Source organism: Lathyrus oleraceus, chromosome 1 (assembly GCF_024323335.1).
Source record: "Lathyrus oleraceus cultivar Zhongwan6 chromosome 1, CAAS_Psat_ZW6_1.0, whole genome shotgun sequence".
In the NCBI taxonomy this organism is placed as follows: Eukaryota; Viridiplantae; Streptophyta; class Magnoliopsida; order Fabales; family Fabaceae; genus Lathyrus; species Lathyrus oleraceus.
In genome coordinates this window covers 446,316,062-446,329,307 of record NC_066579.1, presented here as the reverse complement: position 1 = coordinate 446,329,307, position 13,246 = coordinate 446,316,062, and the positions used below count along the sequence as shown (strand labels likewise).

General features: G+C 32.8%; 1 protein-coding gene across 1 annotated transcript; it reads left to right on the top strand.

Moving 5' to 3' along the window:
- Positions 1–4,913: 4,913 nt before the first annotated feature.
- On the top strand, positions 4,914–6,402 carry LOC127082324 (dof zinc finger protein DOF3.1). The gene has a single exon (XM_051022563.1). It carries the CDS (start codon positions 5,243–5,245, stop codon positions 6,065–6,067), a length of 825 nt encoding a protein of 274 aa, XP_050878520.1. The 5' UTR covers positions 4,914–5,242; the 3' UTR covers positions 6,068–6,402.
- The last annotated feature ends 6,844 nt before the right edge of the window (positions 6,403–13,246 follow it).

Here is a 13,246-nt window from a genome sequence, read left to right as displayed (position 1 = left end):
TAAAATCCACTCCCGACAACAATACCATTTTGATAGTTGCAGTATTCAAATTAAAAGTAAGTATTTATTTATCATATCCACAGGGACTGATGCGATATTAATTCCATTTAATAGTTTGTATAGTTTAAGTGAAAAGTTGTCGAGTTGTTTGTTTGCATAAAGTACGTAATGTAAAAAAGGTAAATGATAAGTGAAGTTTCAAAGATAAGACAACTTATTTTGATTAGGGTTCATCCACCGATTATGCTTGTATTCTTCTGATCACTTATACAAAGATTAGTCATTTGATCAATATTATCACGTATCGCTCGCTAACAGTGTTTATGTTTAAACCCTGACGAGAGTTAAACCGTATTGTTTAATCGACGATCTCTCAGCCTATTAAATAATACAATAACATTAAGATTCGATACTATGGTGAATGTTAAACCTAAATCTATGTCTAGAGTTTAGCATCTAATAAATGATTATCTTAAATCGAGACTCAAAGAGTATTTCTCAATAACGGTTTGAATCTATAAGGTAATATCAATAAACGAATAATTCATATATAACACCATTATCATAATGAATGCATATTATACCAATGGATTACATCCAATCCCAACAAGTAAGAGATTTAGCTACTCATGGTAGCTTTGATTACAGATGAGAAGAAATAAAGATGGATGAGCATCAATTGTGATTTCCCGACGATTTATGTGTATCCATCTTGTATTCTTCAAGTTCCACTCCTCTTTATGTCTTTCTCTCTCTAATGTTGTATTTTAAAAATTCCAAGAGTCCCCCGGCTGAAATGTTTCTGAACCTATATATAGTGGTTGTGTCGTACTGCTCTTATCTCACGAGCTATTTCCCTGCCTGGCGAGCAACCTTTATTCACTCTGAAGTATCTGTCAGATCATCATCTCAAACCTTCTTGTCTCACCTGAAGAGCTTCCTCGTTGTAGCCTCGCCTGGCGAGAATATAACATTTTGATTTTGGAAAGTCTATGACTTAACTCCCTTGGTGTTCGCTGAAGCTTCATTGGGCGAGATGTCTCGCTTGAGGCTCGCATGACGAGAATGATGATTTTTGCATATGTTTTTCCACTCCTGAGCCTCATTGTTGGCTTGCTAGGTGAGCTTTCGTTTGGGTCTCGCTAGATGCTCGCCTGTCGAACATGTGGGATGTTTTCTTTCTTGCTTTGTGTTCCAATCTTGGTTAATTGTGAAAATTCATGCACAATTGCAAAGAAATCACAAATATCATCTTTTGGCACTTATCATATAGTAATATAAATTGATGTTGATTTTTCCCTTAACCTAGGTTATAATAGGGTGCTGAGTTGTGTGGGTGCTAGGTTATAAATTGATGTTGATTTTTCCCTTAACCTAGGTTATATGATGACAATGGTATTACTCTACATCTAAATTATTGTGATCCTAAAACTAAGCAATTATTTATAGTGTTGTGTTCTTATTACATTTCAGGTTGAGTGAGATTCACTAGGATGCTTTTGTTCTATTAACTATTGGGTGCACTACAACTTAGTTGAATTCAAAGTAAGAAAAATCCAAATGCATCATCTTCTTGAAAATTACCTCTTTGAACATTTGATAGCATCATGTATGTCTAGAAAAATTCTTAGGAAAAATATATTTTATTAACGTAGACTCTGGTAAAAAATTAGTCTCAAGGTTGGTTTATTGGGAGGTGGAGCATTTATTCCATCCTGAATCTCTGTTACCCTTTCTTTCGTGAGTTAGGAGGCAACTCAGAACGTGCTGCAATAGGACTAGAATTCGAAGATACAAATTCACCTTCATATGACCATAAATGATTGTCTCACTTGTTGTCGTTGCTACCAAAATTCCTAAATTAATGAGTAACAAGAAAGAAAAAGAAGATAAGAGCATTACAAACCAAAACTCTAAAAATTCATCGTGATCAACTAAGACCCCATCCCTCATGACAAAAAGTAAAGATAAAAATCAATAATGCACAATGAAACTATATACATTTATATTTATACTAATATCTAGATGTCTAATTTATTTCATGACAATGAATCCACAGGAGGAAACTACAAAGAATCATCTATAGTTTCATGTTCAAGGAAATGTTATATCATAACAATGAACCATATAAACCCTATATGTTCGAAGTTTTCACACTCGGAGCTTCTAACAAATCATATACTTAAACCCAAAAAATTAAGAGTCTCCTAAGAGAAAAATCATATGTTTAAAATTTCACAGATTCTAGTTCTCAACAAAACATTACTCGAAAACCCTAAAATTCTAGTCCCCACAAAAACATTACAAGAAGGAAAATCATTTACACATTAGTAAAATACGTATAAATTGAAAGAAACAAAAGAAATACAAGAAGAACATGTAAAGGAACTCATCAGAAAAATTTCACCAAATGTAATGGATAACAGAAGACGAAGCAACAAGAATAGCAGAGAATGTTGAATTCCAAGAAAATTAAGTAAGAAAAAAGTGTTACTTACAAAACATCCCCAGGCACGAGGCGATAATCATCGATCAACGTCTGTCACCAGTAAACCTAGGTAGTTGCATTTCCCCATGTAACAATAATTACACATATTACTTAGGAAAGATAACACCCATTACCTAAAAACACTAGGAGTGTGATCAAGTTACATTACGTCACGCTAAACGACAAAGTCAAGAAATGAGAATAAACTAAATTGAACTTCACCTCCTGCTTGCACAAGTTTCCACTAATGAAAGATCGTGTTATTAGATAAAGAAATAAATCAAAAGTCCACACACAAAGGTCTACCCCGAGATCCAAGACCAAAGCACGACAAACAAATCACATTAGACCGAGTCTAATCCCCACATCGAAATGAGATAATTGACCAATCAGAAGATCTCAAAACTCGATAAAAGTCAAATGATAAAAGATCGCTAGAGTGTTGGTAAAGATGGTATAAGATCACAAGCCACACCCCCGCTACGCTGAACTAGGATTGGAGGGAAACTGTTCTTTCCTGGTTCACGACCCTTTTCACGGTCCCATGATGTTTGAATCCCAAAAGAACACAGTCCAATAAAATTATGGGCTTTCATACTAGCATACCCTAATGACATCAGTCCAATAACGTTAAGGGACGAAAAGACATCCACAACTGTAAATCAAAAGAACGTTTTAGGTCCTCGGAACAACTATGAACTTGCCTTAAGAAGGATATGATCCAGACAAACGATTAAAGATAGACTTCCCGATGATAAAGTGAATTATACTATGCCATTTTTCTATTCAAATGAGATAATTTTTCCGGAGATTCTAGACCCTAGAAACTCTAGAAAAGGTCCTATACGAAGGACCACAAACGTCAAATCATAATACACACAAATTTCTAACCTAAATATCTTTCATATTTGACCGTCAATACTTTGAACTACCTTGAGCGTCGGAGCATTTACAAATACCTCTTCAATTCTATTTAAAGTAAAAGATAATAGATAATGTATCCTTAAAATTATATAGACTTGACTAAATTCATAATCAACCGAATGTTTTCTAGCACGAAAGATCAAAACATAAACAAAATAATATGCTAGAATGAGAAATAATCTAAACATGTTAATATTATAAATAAAACACTTAATGAAAATCAATACTAGATAGTTTTTTCCCCATACAAAATCAATAAACTGGATATTCACATTACTATACACGTTGCTGTCATTGTGTAATTTTAAATGCTTCTGTGCTTGTATGACACTTCAATTATTCTTTGTCCAAACGTGTCGACTACCGACCCACCGTACTCGAATTAATCTGTCAACACACTCGTACGTGAAAGTGTCCCTCCTAGTATTTTAAAATGTCTCAAATCATTCTATTGTTTATATTAATATAATTATATCATACACATTATGAAATTTAGTAAGCCAGTTATTAGCATTTTATGATATTGTCCAATTGACATCGAGATCTCGGTATTACATTATCGGTTAATTTGTTATGGATGAAGAGCATTATAATCCATAGACACGAGACCTACACGTGCATGCAACATATAGATATACCCAACTTGCAACATGTAATCACATGATATAGGACCATAAATCACCATTACACTACACCTATCTATTCTTTTCATTGTGGCCCCAAAACAAAAACCATGTGTTGCCAACTGTTTTTAACCTAGTTGAGAATCTAAGGTCCCACTATTACCACCCTCCCCTTTCCCTTAATGTTATGTTAATGATCAATTTAGAAAAACAATACCTTTGTGTACTTGTCTTCTTTTTTGCCAACTTTGTGTTTGTATTGGTGGCCGTTGTCCAAGTTTACTATACTTGAAATTATTATAGTATATGGTCTATAACATCATGCTCATCAACTTTCCTTTTACAACTAAAAACATAGAGCACTATCAATGGTTTATGGCTTTCCACGTGTCAACCACCTTCCTTCAACTTACAAGTTAAGTATCTCTCCTACAATTTTCAAATTTCTTTTTATTACAAATTCACGCATTCATAGAATTGATACATGTGTTAGTAAAATCGAGATCTAACGAATTAAATTTTAAATATATATATTTTTAAAAAAATACATATTAATTTAAAATTTTGTCTAATCAATTTTGATCGATTTAATGTAGAATTGTGACGAGAGAAAACTTGATTATCTACTGCATTATATCATATTTACGTAGTCATAACATTGATAACCGTTAAACCAAGATTAAACGATTCAAATTTGATATAAATTTAAGTTTTTAAAACAATAATAAATATTAAATCTAAAAATATAAATCGTCTGATCTTGATTTAACGAAAACAAAATAATTATATAAATGCTTCAAAGTTCAAAATGACTCAAGCGAATCAGAATCCCAATAAAAATGCATTAAAACACTAAACTCCCACAAGTAACAATCAAAACTAAAGCATACCCCTTCTTTCTCTCTTTTTCCACACATAGTTTGAAGTAATTTTTTTTGACCTTGTTATAATTATTATTCCTTTACAGATAGATAAGGCCATAAATAAGTAAGTATTAGATATAGACATATTCTTATAAAGAAAATACATGTTCACTTCTTCTCACCTTCCTAACCCTTTCCTTCTATCAAACCAAACCACTCTCATTCATCAACTCCTTATTAATTTCTTTTCTTGCTCTTGAATCAAAGGACCAAAATTTATCACCTTTTTTTTCCATCTAATTGCACACAAGAAAATCTTTATTTTAGAAGGTTGAACTTAAGATATGGGTTTGAGTTCTAAACAAGTTACTAGTAGAGGGATTGATTGGAACCAAACCTTGCTACAAGATCAAAACTTAGAACTACCAAAAGCTTCACCTATGAGAAAACAACAACAACAACAAAATCATCAATTAGAAGCTGTGAATTGTCCAAGATGTGATTCTTCAAACACCAAATTTTGTTACTACAACAACTACAACAAGTCTCAACCTCGTCATTTCTGCAGAGCTTGTAAAAGACATTGGACTAAAGGTGGAACTCTAAGAAATGTTCCTGTTGGTGGTGTTAGAAAGAATAAGAGAGTCAAAAAATCAACCTCTCCAAAAACTACTATTAGCACCTCCTCAAAAACTACTATTACCACCCCCACCCCCACCACCTCCAATAGCAAAACCACACCTTCTATGTATGAATCTATCATTCATCCACCTTCTTTTTTTCCATCTCAGAATCTGATGAGTGCTAGAGATTCATCAGAAGGTAATAATGAAGAGTTTGGTATTGGCAATGGTATCTTTCTGAGTTCATCTATGGATTTACCTCAAAACCAAAGCCTCATATTCCCATTCTCAAACTCAAGCTCTTTGAGATCATCCAATGCATATAGCTATGGTGAAGAGTTAAAAGTCATGGAAGATTCAACTATTAACAACACTATAATGCCAAGTACTAGTGGTGCTGGTGCTATTACACAGCCATGGGAGAACATTCCTGCAACAGCAAGTAGTGGCATGGAAATGTCAAACTATTGGAGTTGGGAAGATATTGATTCTTTGGTCTCAACTGATCTTAATGTTCCTTGGGATGATTCTGATATCAAGCCCTAATTCGAGCAGACAGTTTCGTCCTGATTCGAGCAGGTTAATTGGTTGAACCATGATCCAGGATTCTGAGAGTTCAAATTTTAGTGTTTGTTAACACATGGTAGTTTAGTTTCCAATGTCTATAGAATAGTTATATTTAATTGGGGTGTTTTTGTGTTTGATACATATTAGTAAGTGTTCTTGTTTTCAGATGGAACATATTATGGACTGGTGTGTATGAGTATATGCACCTGTAATTTTCTTACCAAGTATTTGAAGCTGACTTATTTTAGTTTCAGCTTGAGATTCAAGTAAGAAGGTCTAATTAATTAATGTAATCCATTGTGTTTACCTATTCATTTCTGTTTCATTTCATATGGTAAATTGGTGTTAGACTCGTCATTCAATGATCCTGTCATGTTTGTTGGGACGAGTTAGAGTCTAAACATATTTTTCATATGAAGTGTGAGGTAATGATTAAAACACAATTTTTTTTAGAATTTCAAATCCAATGTGCACCATTGAACTACTCTTTATAGGGTGTGATCTTGACAAAACACATATTAGACATTTAGGTACAATTTTGAACTGATTTAGGATGATTTAGGGTGTTGCATAATAAAAGAATTCATTTGGTATTTCAATCTTCACAAAAAAAACTAATTCTTCAAGAATGATAAAATGCTAAATCAAAATTCTGTTCCTCAGGGGGTAGATATCGAACGCGATGTCCTAGATAATTGGTTCGATAAGTTAAACCAGAATCACCACAAATAACACAGATTCAATTGTACAAGATGATGAAGCAAAAATATAATAAAGAACAAAATAATTGGTAACCCGGTTCGATGCAACAACCCATACGTCTAGAGGGTTGACTTCCTATCCAAGAAAAGAAATTCACTATTAATAGCTTAGTATAATTAGTCTTACAAACAACAATCAACCGTATATTGTTCAATATCTCTTCTTAACACTACCTAATGACTTTCTATTTAAGTCTCCCCCTAAATATGAGAATCTCTCTCACTTTCTTCTAAATCACACAACTCGTGATTAGTGATTACAACTCAAAATCAATATTGAGTATTACAACTCAACTAGACAAACCTACAACTATGTTAAATTACTGAAACACAGTGTGGTGTACATAAAGCAATAACAAGGATTCAAAAAAATCTAGTATTCTAAAGGTCTTTAATGTATTGCTCACTTTCCAATGTAGGTTTTAAGCTCCTTCTATAGCAAAAATGTTCTGAGCTTTTCTCCTTGGAACTTTAATTTAATTTTGTCCAGAATCTTTGCACAATCTAATAGATAAGATTTGTTCCATAAATATCTCCAACAAAAAGATATGATTTTGTTTGTTTCAAATTCAAATTTAAATCTAACTTGATCTTCACAATTGCCTACCAAATCATATAATCATATTGATAAATAAAAGTAATAAAGTATAACTGAATCTTCAAATCGTTTCAAAATGCAGCAATCTGGCATGTTGAGGAAGACCCAAATGTCGTACCCATATGTTGTAACATCGTATCCAACATGTGTCCCTTTTGCACTAGAAATCATCTTGAATTAGCTTGTCAAACTTGAACATTTCTCCATGATGTTGTTTTATAAAATGCAATCAATCTAAAAGAAACAACAATCTCCCCTTTTCCAAATCATGACAAAACAATCTTCAAGATAGATATCACTCATTCAATCAGAACATTTGTCATGCAATAAAAGATTATCAGAGCATACAATTTAATTATCAACAACGAAAATATGTAACATTCATCACAAATGCCACACAACAACAATGCTCCAAAATCAATCAACATGCAATCATTCAGGATGGGTTAGTCATGCATGTAGACATAGTTAGTAGTCAGTAGATTGAAGGATAAAAGCTACTACTAACACTTAGATAAATTAACACACAGTCAATATTGAAGGTCAAATGCCAGGGAAGTTGCTTCAATATGTGTGCACACAGTCAGATCAAGATCATATCAGTCATCACCAGATAGTCCCAATCAACAAAGTCATTAGAATATGTTGAACTCCATACACCAAAAGTCAATAGTCAAATTATCCACTCCACTACACAGACCATTTCTCCCCCTTTTTGTCACAATTTGGCAAATGCGTGAAAAGAGAGAAAGCTAGAGGAATACTACCAAAGAGCTCAAAGTAGAGAACTCTTCCTTCAAAGAATGTCCAATCTTCTAAATCCAAATCTTTTTTCAAATTGATTCGGATTAACAAGCAACATCCAAAAGACATATTTTCTAACCAAATGTAGTACTAGCAGTCTATGCACCAAAATGTCCCACAACATGTTCTAGACGTCTTTCTTTCCACTTTTTCTATAAAAGTAAACCAACGAAAGAAACAACAATCTCCCCATTTGTCTATTTTTAGACAAAGCACAAATTTAACCACTTCTTCAAGAAGGGAACAAGTACCGTAGAATAAGAACACAAGACTGCAATCATCAAAGGAGCACCAAAATATCAGTAACAATAATAACTTGTAGAGGTGAAAAATCTCTAATATTTCTCCATCGAAAACCAGACCAGTTTCACCAACAAGTGCACAAATGTAAGACATAATGTTTGAGACATCTCTCCCAACATTCAGCTTGAAACTAAAATTCAGCAAACCATGAGGAATATCTTCATTCTTAACCTCAATCTCCTTCATCAACCTAGGATAATATGCTCCAGTAATCAGTATTGTCTTCAACAACTGAGCATCACTCTGAAGCTCCATAATTTTATTATACTTCAGTACTTTAACATGATGTTCTTCTTCATCCTCAGTCATAATCTTGTCAATAGAGGTAACCTTGCTTCTGCCCAAATAATCATCAATAATTGGTGGTGAAAACTTCACACACTTTTCTTTATCATACATTTTTCTATACTCCCTATAGCCTTCAATATTACACTCGTAGTAATGTTCAAAATGAATTCCTTAACTAGCTTTTCATGGCAAGGATCCACATCTTTTATCAATTCCATTATATCTTTACAATCAAAAGCTTCTTTTCTTAACTCTCTTTCACAAGAAATTCTTCTTTGGAAGAGATACTTCCAATTATGAACACTGATTTCATAATGGAATGATACATTATCCATGGGTGCAGCAGGAACATTCACAAAAATTATCTTTCCACAAACCTTTCTTCTTGCAAGCCTCCCTTGCATTAATTGTTATAAGATTTCACACATCCAAATACCAAGAGCACCCCTTAACTTTTTAATTTAAGCATTATCTAAGGATTTGGTAAAAATATCTCTTAGTAGCTTAACTTGTAGACCAAGAAAGTAGGTAAAACTTCCTACAATATCCGTCTCAATTTAAGACTGCATTTGTTGAACATAATGCTCCAACATCTTGTGTGACATTTCACCAAACATTTCACATGAATTATGAGAAGGAACACCAATAGGAAGAATTATGACATAATCACTAATCTTCTTTATCTACTTCTTCTGAACCACTATTGGTTGTTCATTGTTGGGTGGACTTCTGACCTGCCCATCAGTCTTCCCTTCAATGACAACTCCTTGCATGAGTCTCTTAAAGCCCATAAGTGGCAATTCTGAAACACGAGTAAGATGTTGAAACGTCTTATATGACAACTTGGTTTGCTTTCCAACTTGACACGCGTCATGAATTTTACCCTTTTCACTTTTGAGTTTTGGTAACCCATTGACACCATCTTCAGATATGATCTCCTTCATGCTCTTAACCTTGGATGATGGTTGAGAAATACACATATAATAGTTATTTTTGGATCTTGAACCCTTCATTAACACCACTTGATCCTTGCTAGAGATAATACATTCTGACTTGTTGTAGCTAACATTCATACCTTGAACACATAATTGACTTATGCTAATCAAGTTAACATTTAATCCTTCTACTAGCAGCACATCATGAAGACATGGTAAATATGGACTCACCAGCTTACCTATCCCCTTAATTCTTCTTCTAGTTCTATCACCAAATGTGAAATAACTATTAGAATAGGGCTTTAACTCTTCAATATGGCTCCTTTCGCCAATCATATGTTGTGAACATCCACTATTAAAATACCAATCCTTTCTAGAAAAAACTCTAAGAGAAACATGAGTTAAGAGACATTTGACAACTTCCTGGGGTTTCCACACTTTCTTAGCTTGAGTTTTCTTCCCTTTCTTTCCTTTGGACTTTGGCTCACTATAATACTAAGAATATCCATAGAGTTTAAAGCAAAAATGGTCTTATATGACCATATCTACCATAATGGTGACATCTCTTAGCATAGTTCATGTAACCCATTGTCATCTATGTAAACTTCAAAACCTAGGAAGTAGTGTAGTTGTCCTAGGTCCTTTAGAGAAAAGCTAATGTTAACTTGATTGGTGAATGTTTCTAGAAATTTGTTGTTACTACTTATCACTATTATGTCATCAACATAAATTAAAAGGAATGTAGTGTGATTTGTAAATCTTAGGAAAAATAATAAGGTGTCATTTTTTGAATTTTGGAAACCCCAAATTACAAGAGTTCTTCATGGACTGTCATACCATGCCCTTGGAGCATGCTTTAGGCAATATATATCCTTGGATAATCTACAAATATGATTGAGATTGTAGTGTCTATATACCCTTCATGTTGATGCATAAACACTATTTCCTTGAATTTTCCATTCAAGAAAGCATTGTTATGTCCAGCTGTCTCACTTGCCAATTAAAATGAACAATCATGGTTAAGATTATTCTCATAGAGCTGGATTTTACAATATGGTTGGATGTTTTTATCAAAGTCAAGTCTAATTGTTTATTGAAAACCTTTTTCCACTAGTCTTGATTTCCTCCTCTCAATTGAGCCATATGAATTGTACTTAGTTTTGAAGATCCATTTTGAATCTATGATGTTTTGTTAAACCTGAAATGGTACTCGTGTTAATGTCTAGTTTGACACTAAAGATTTGTACTCCTTATCCATAACTTCCTTCCATATTGGTCTGTCTAGTGCTCTTTTTTACACGATACGGTTCTTTATATTATGAGTTATCCTTTATCATTCTAACATAGGGTTCATTTTACTTGTGGATTCTAACTTTACGTATGGGTCTCATCCAATGTATGCTGGTATTGTCCTATTGGGCTTGCTATTGAGTTGTTCCAGTTATTGCGGGGTTGTTTCTTTCTTCTAAGTCAAGGAGTTATTTTCTTTTATCTCTTGTGCTATATTTTTATTAGTATTAACAAATGATTCATTTTTCCGACTATATCTTCATCTACATTATTGTCACTTAATTCAATTGAGTGTGTGTTAATGATCACTTGTTGTGGTGTTACATGGTTCAATTGAATCTTGTGTAGTGGCACCTGTAGAACAAGTAGGTAACAAAACTGAACTATTTCTAGTTAGTGTTTTTTAAGGATTTTTTGGTATCAAGGAACATCGTGGAAGGGAAAAAGATTCATTTAAAATCACATGTCTTAATATAATTATTCTTCCATGAAAATTGATGCACTTATATCCTTTTTTTAGAGTTGATATATCCCAAGAATACACATCTAGTTGTATGAAATTATAGCTTGTGTTGGTTGTATGGGTTGAGGCATGGGTAACAGGCAGAACCAAAATGTTTTAAAGTGTTATAGTTTGGTTCCTTTTTTAACATTCAGGGGTATCTACTCTTATTTGGAGTTATCAAGGTATTCTATATATTAAGTAGACAATTATGAAAATGCTTCTCACTAATAATGAAGAGGCATTTTAGCTTGTGCTAACATAGTTAGATCTAGTTCAATTACATGTTTATGTTTCCTTCAGTCCTACCATTTTGTTAAGAGGTATACATATAATAAATTCTAAATTAAATGGAGGATTCTATGACAATCTTTCGAACATGTTTATATTCACCCATGCCATCACAATGAACAATTTTTTATTTTCTTGATGAATTGATTTTCAATCATGTTTTTAAACTTGATAAAGGCATGTATTATTTCTGATTTTTTTTTCTTTAAGGAAAAAATCCATGTAAATATGCTAAAGTCATCAATAAAGTGCACATAATATTTGAAACTAAATGAAGAAAAAATTGAGGTGGACCCCGCACATTAGTACAAATTAAATCTAGGGGTTCCTTATCATGAGAGGAAGAGGACTTAAATGACAATAGGTGGATTTTTCCAAGTTAACAGGCTTCACAAAATGAGAATTGATCACTTGGTGACATCTTAACTTTGCAATCTCTTATCATCTTTTCCAAAAATTTATTGTTGGGTTGACCAAGCTTTCCAGGCCAATATTCTTTGATTCACAACTATTACAAATAATATATTTTATGACAAACCTTTCGCATCAGCCAATAAATAACCGATGTGTATTTCCTGGGTGTACCACATTTTAATTTTTTTATAAATAAATTCCATTTATTCCATCGGTTGGAGTAGGAAATCGAGGGGAAAACTAACTCAAGGACACACTTTCAATCTTAGCAAATGTAGTTTATGTTTTTATTTAATTTTAATGCTTTATTTCATTTTAAAGTGGCACGCCTTCCTTCATATTTTATTTAAGTCCCGTATCACTACTCATGTTACATTAATGATGTTGTTGTTGTTGTTATTATTTTTGTTGAGATCCTAAATCCTAGAGGTTTAATGTTATTGTTGTTGTTTTTTAGACTAAGATTGAATGGTATATGTTGTTGTTTTTGTCGAGATAAGTATGTAATAAGTTTATTGTTTATGTTGTTATAGTTTTGTTGAGATTGAGATTATTGGTTTAAGTTGTTGTTATTGTCGTTTAGACTGGGATTGAATGTTGTATATTGTTGTTTTTGTTGAGTTAAGTACGTGATAGGTTTATTGTTGATGTTGTTGTAATTTTGTTGAGTTTGAGATTATTGTTTTTGAGTTATTGTTGTTTAGTTGTTCTTCTTAGAAATCTTTTGAAAGTTATATGTTGTCGTTTAGTTGTTGTGATTGAGTTTGAGATTGCGATTTAAATATTATTTTTGTTATTCTTTGTGTAACCTTCACCTTGTTTCAAGAGGATACCAGAATGACGGAAAATTCAGTTGTGTTTATCATATCTAATATCGATTGTTTGTTTTACTAATCTCTCTTTGAACGTATAACCCGTCAAGTTTATTTAGAAAATAATAATATGAAAAATTAAGTTTTATTTGAAGAAACA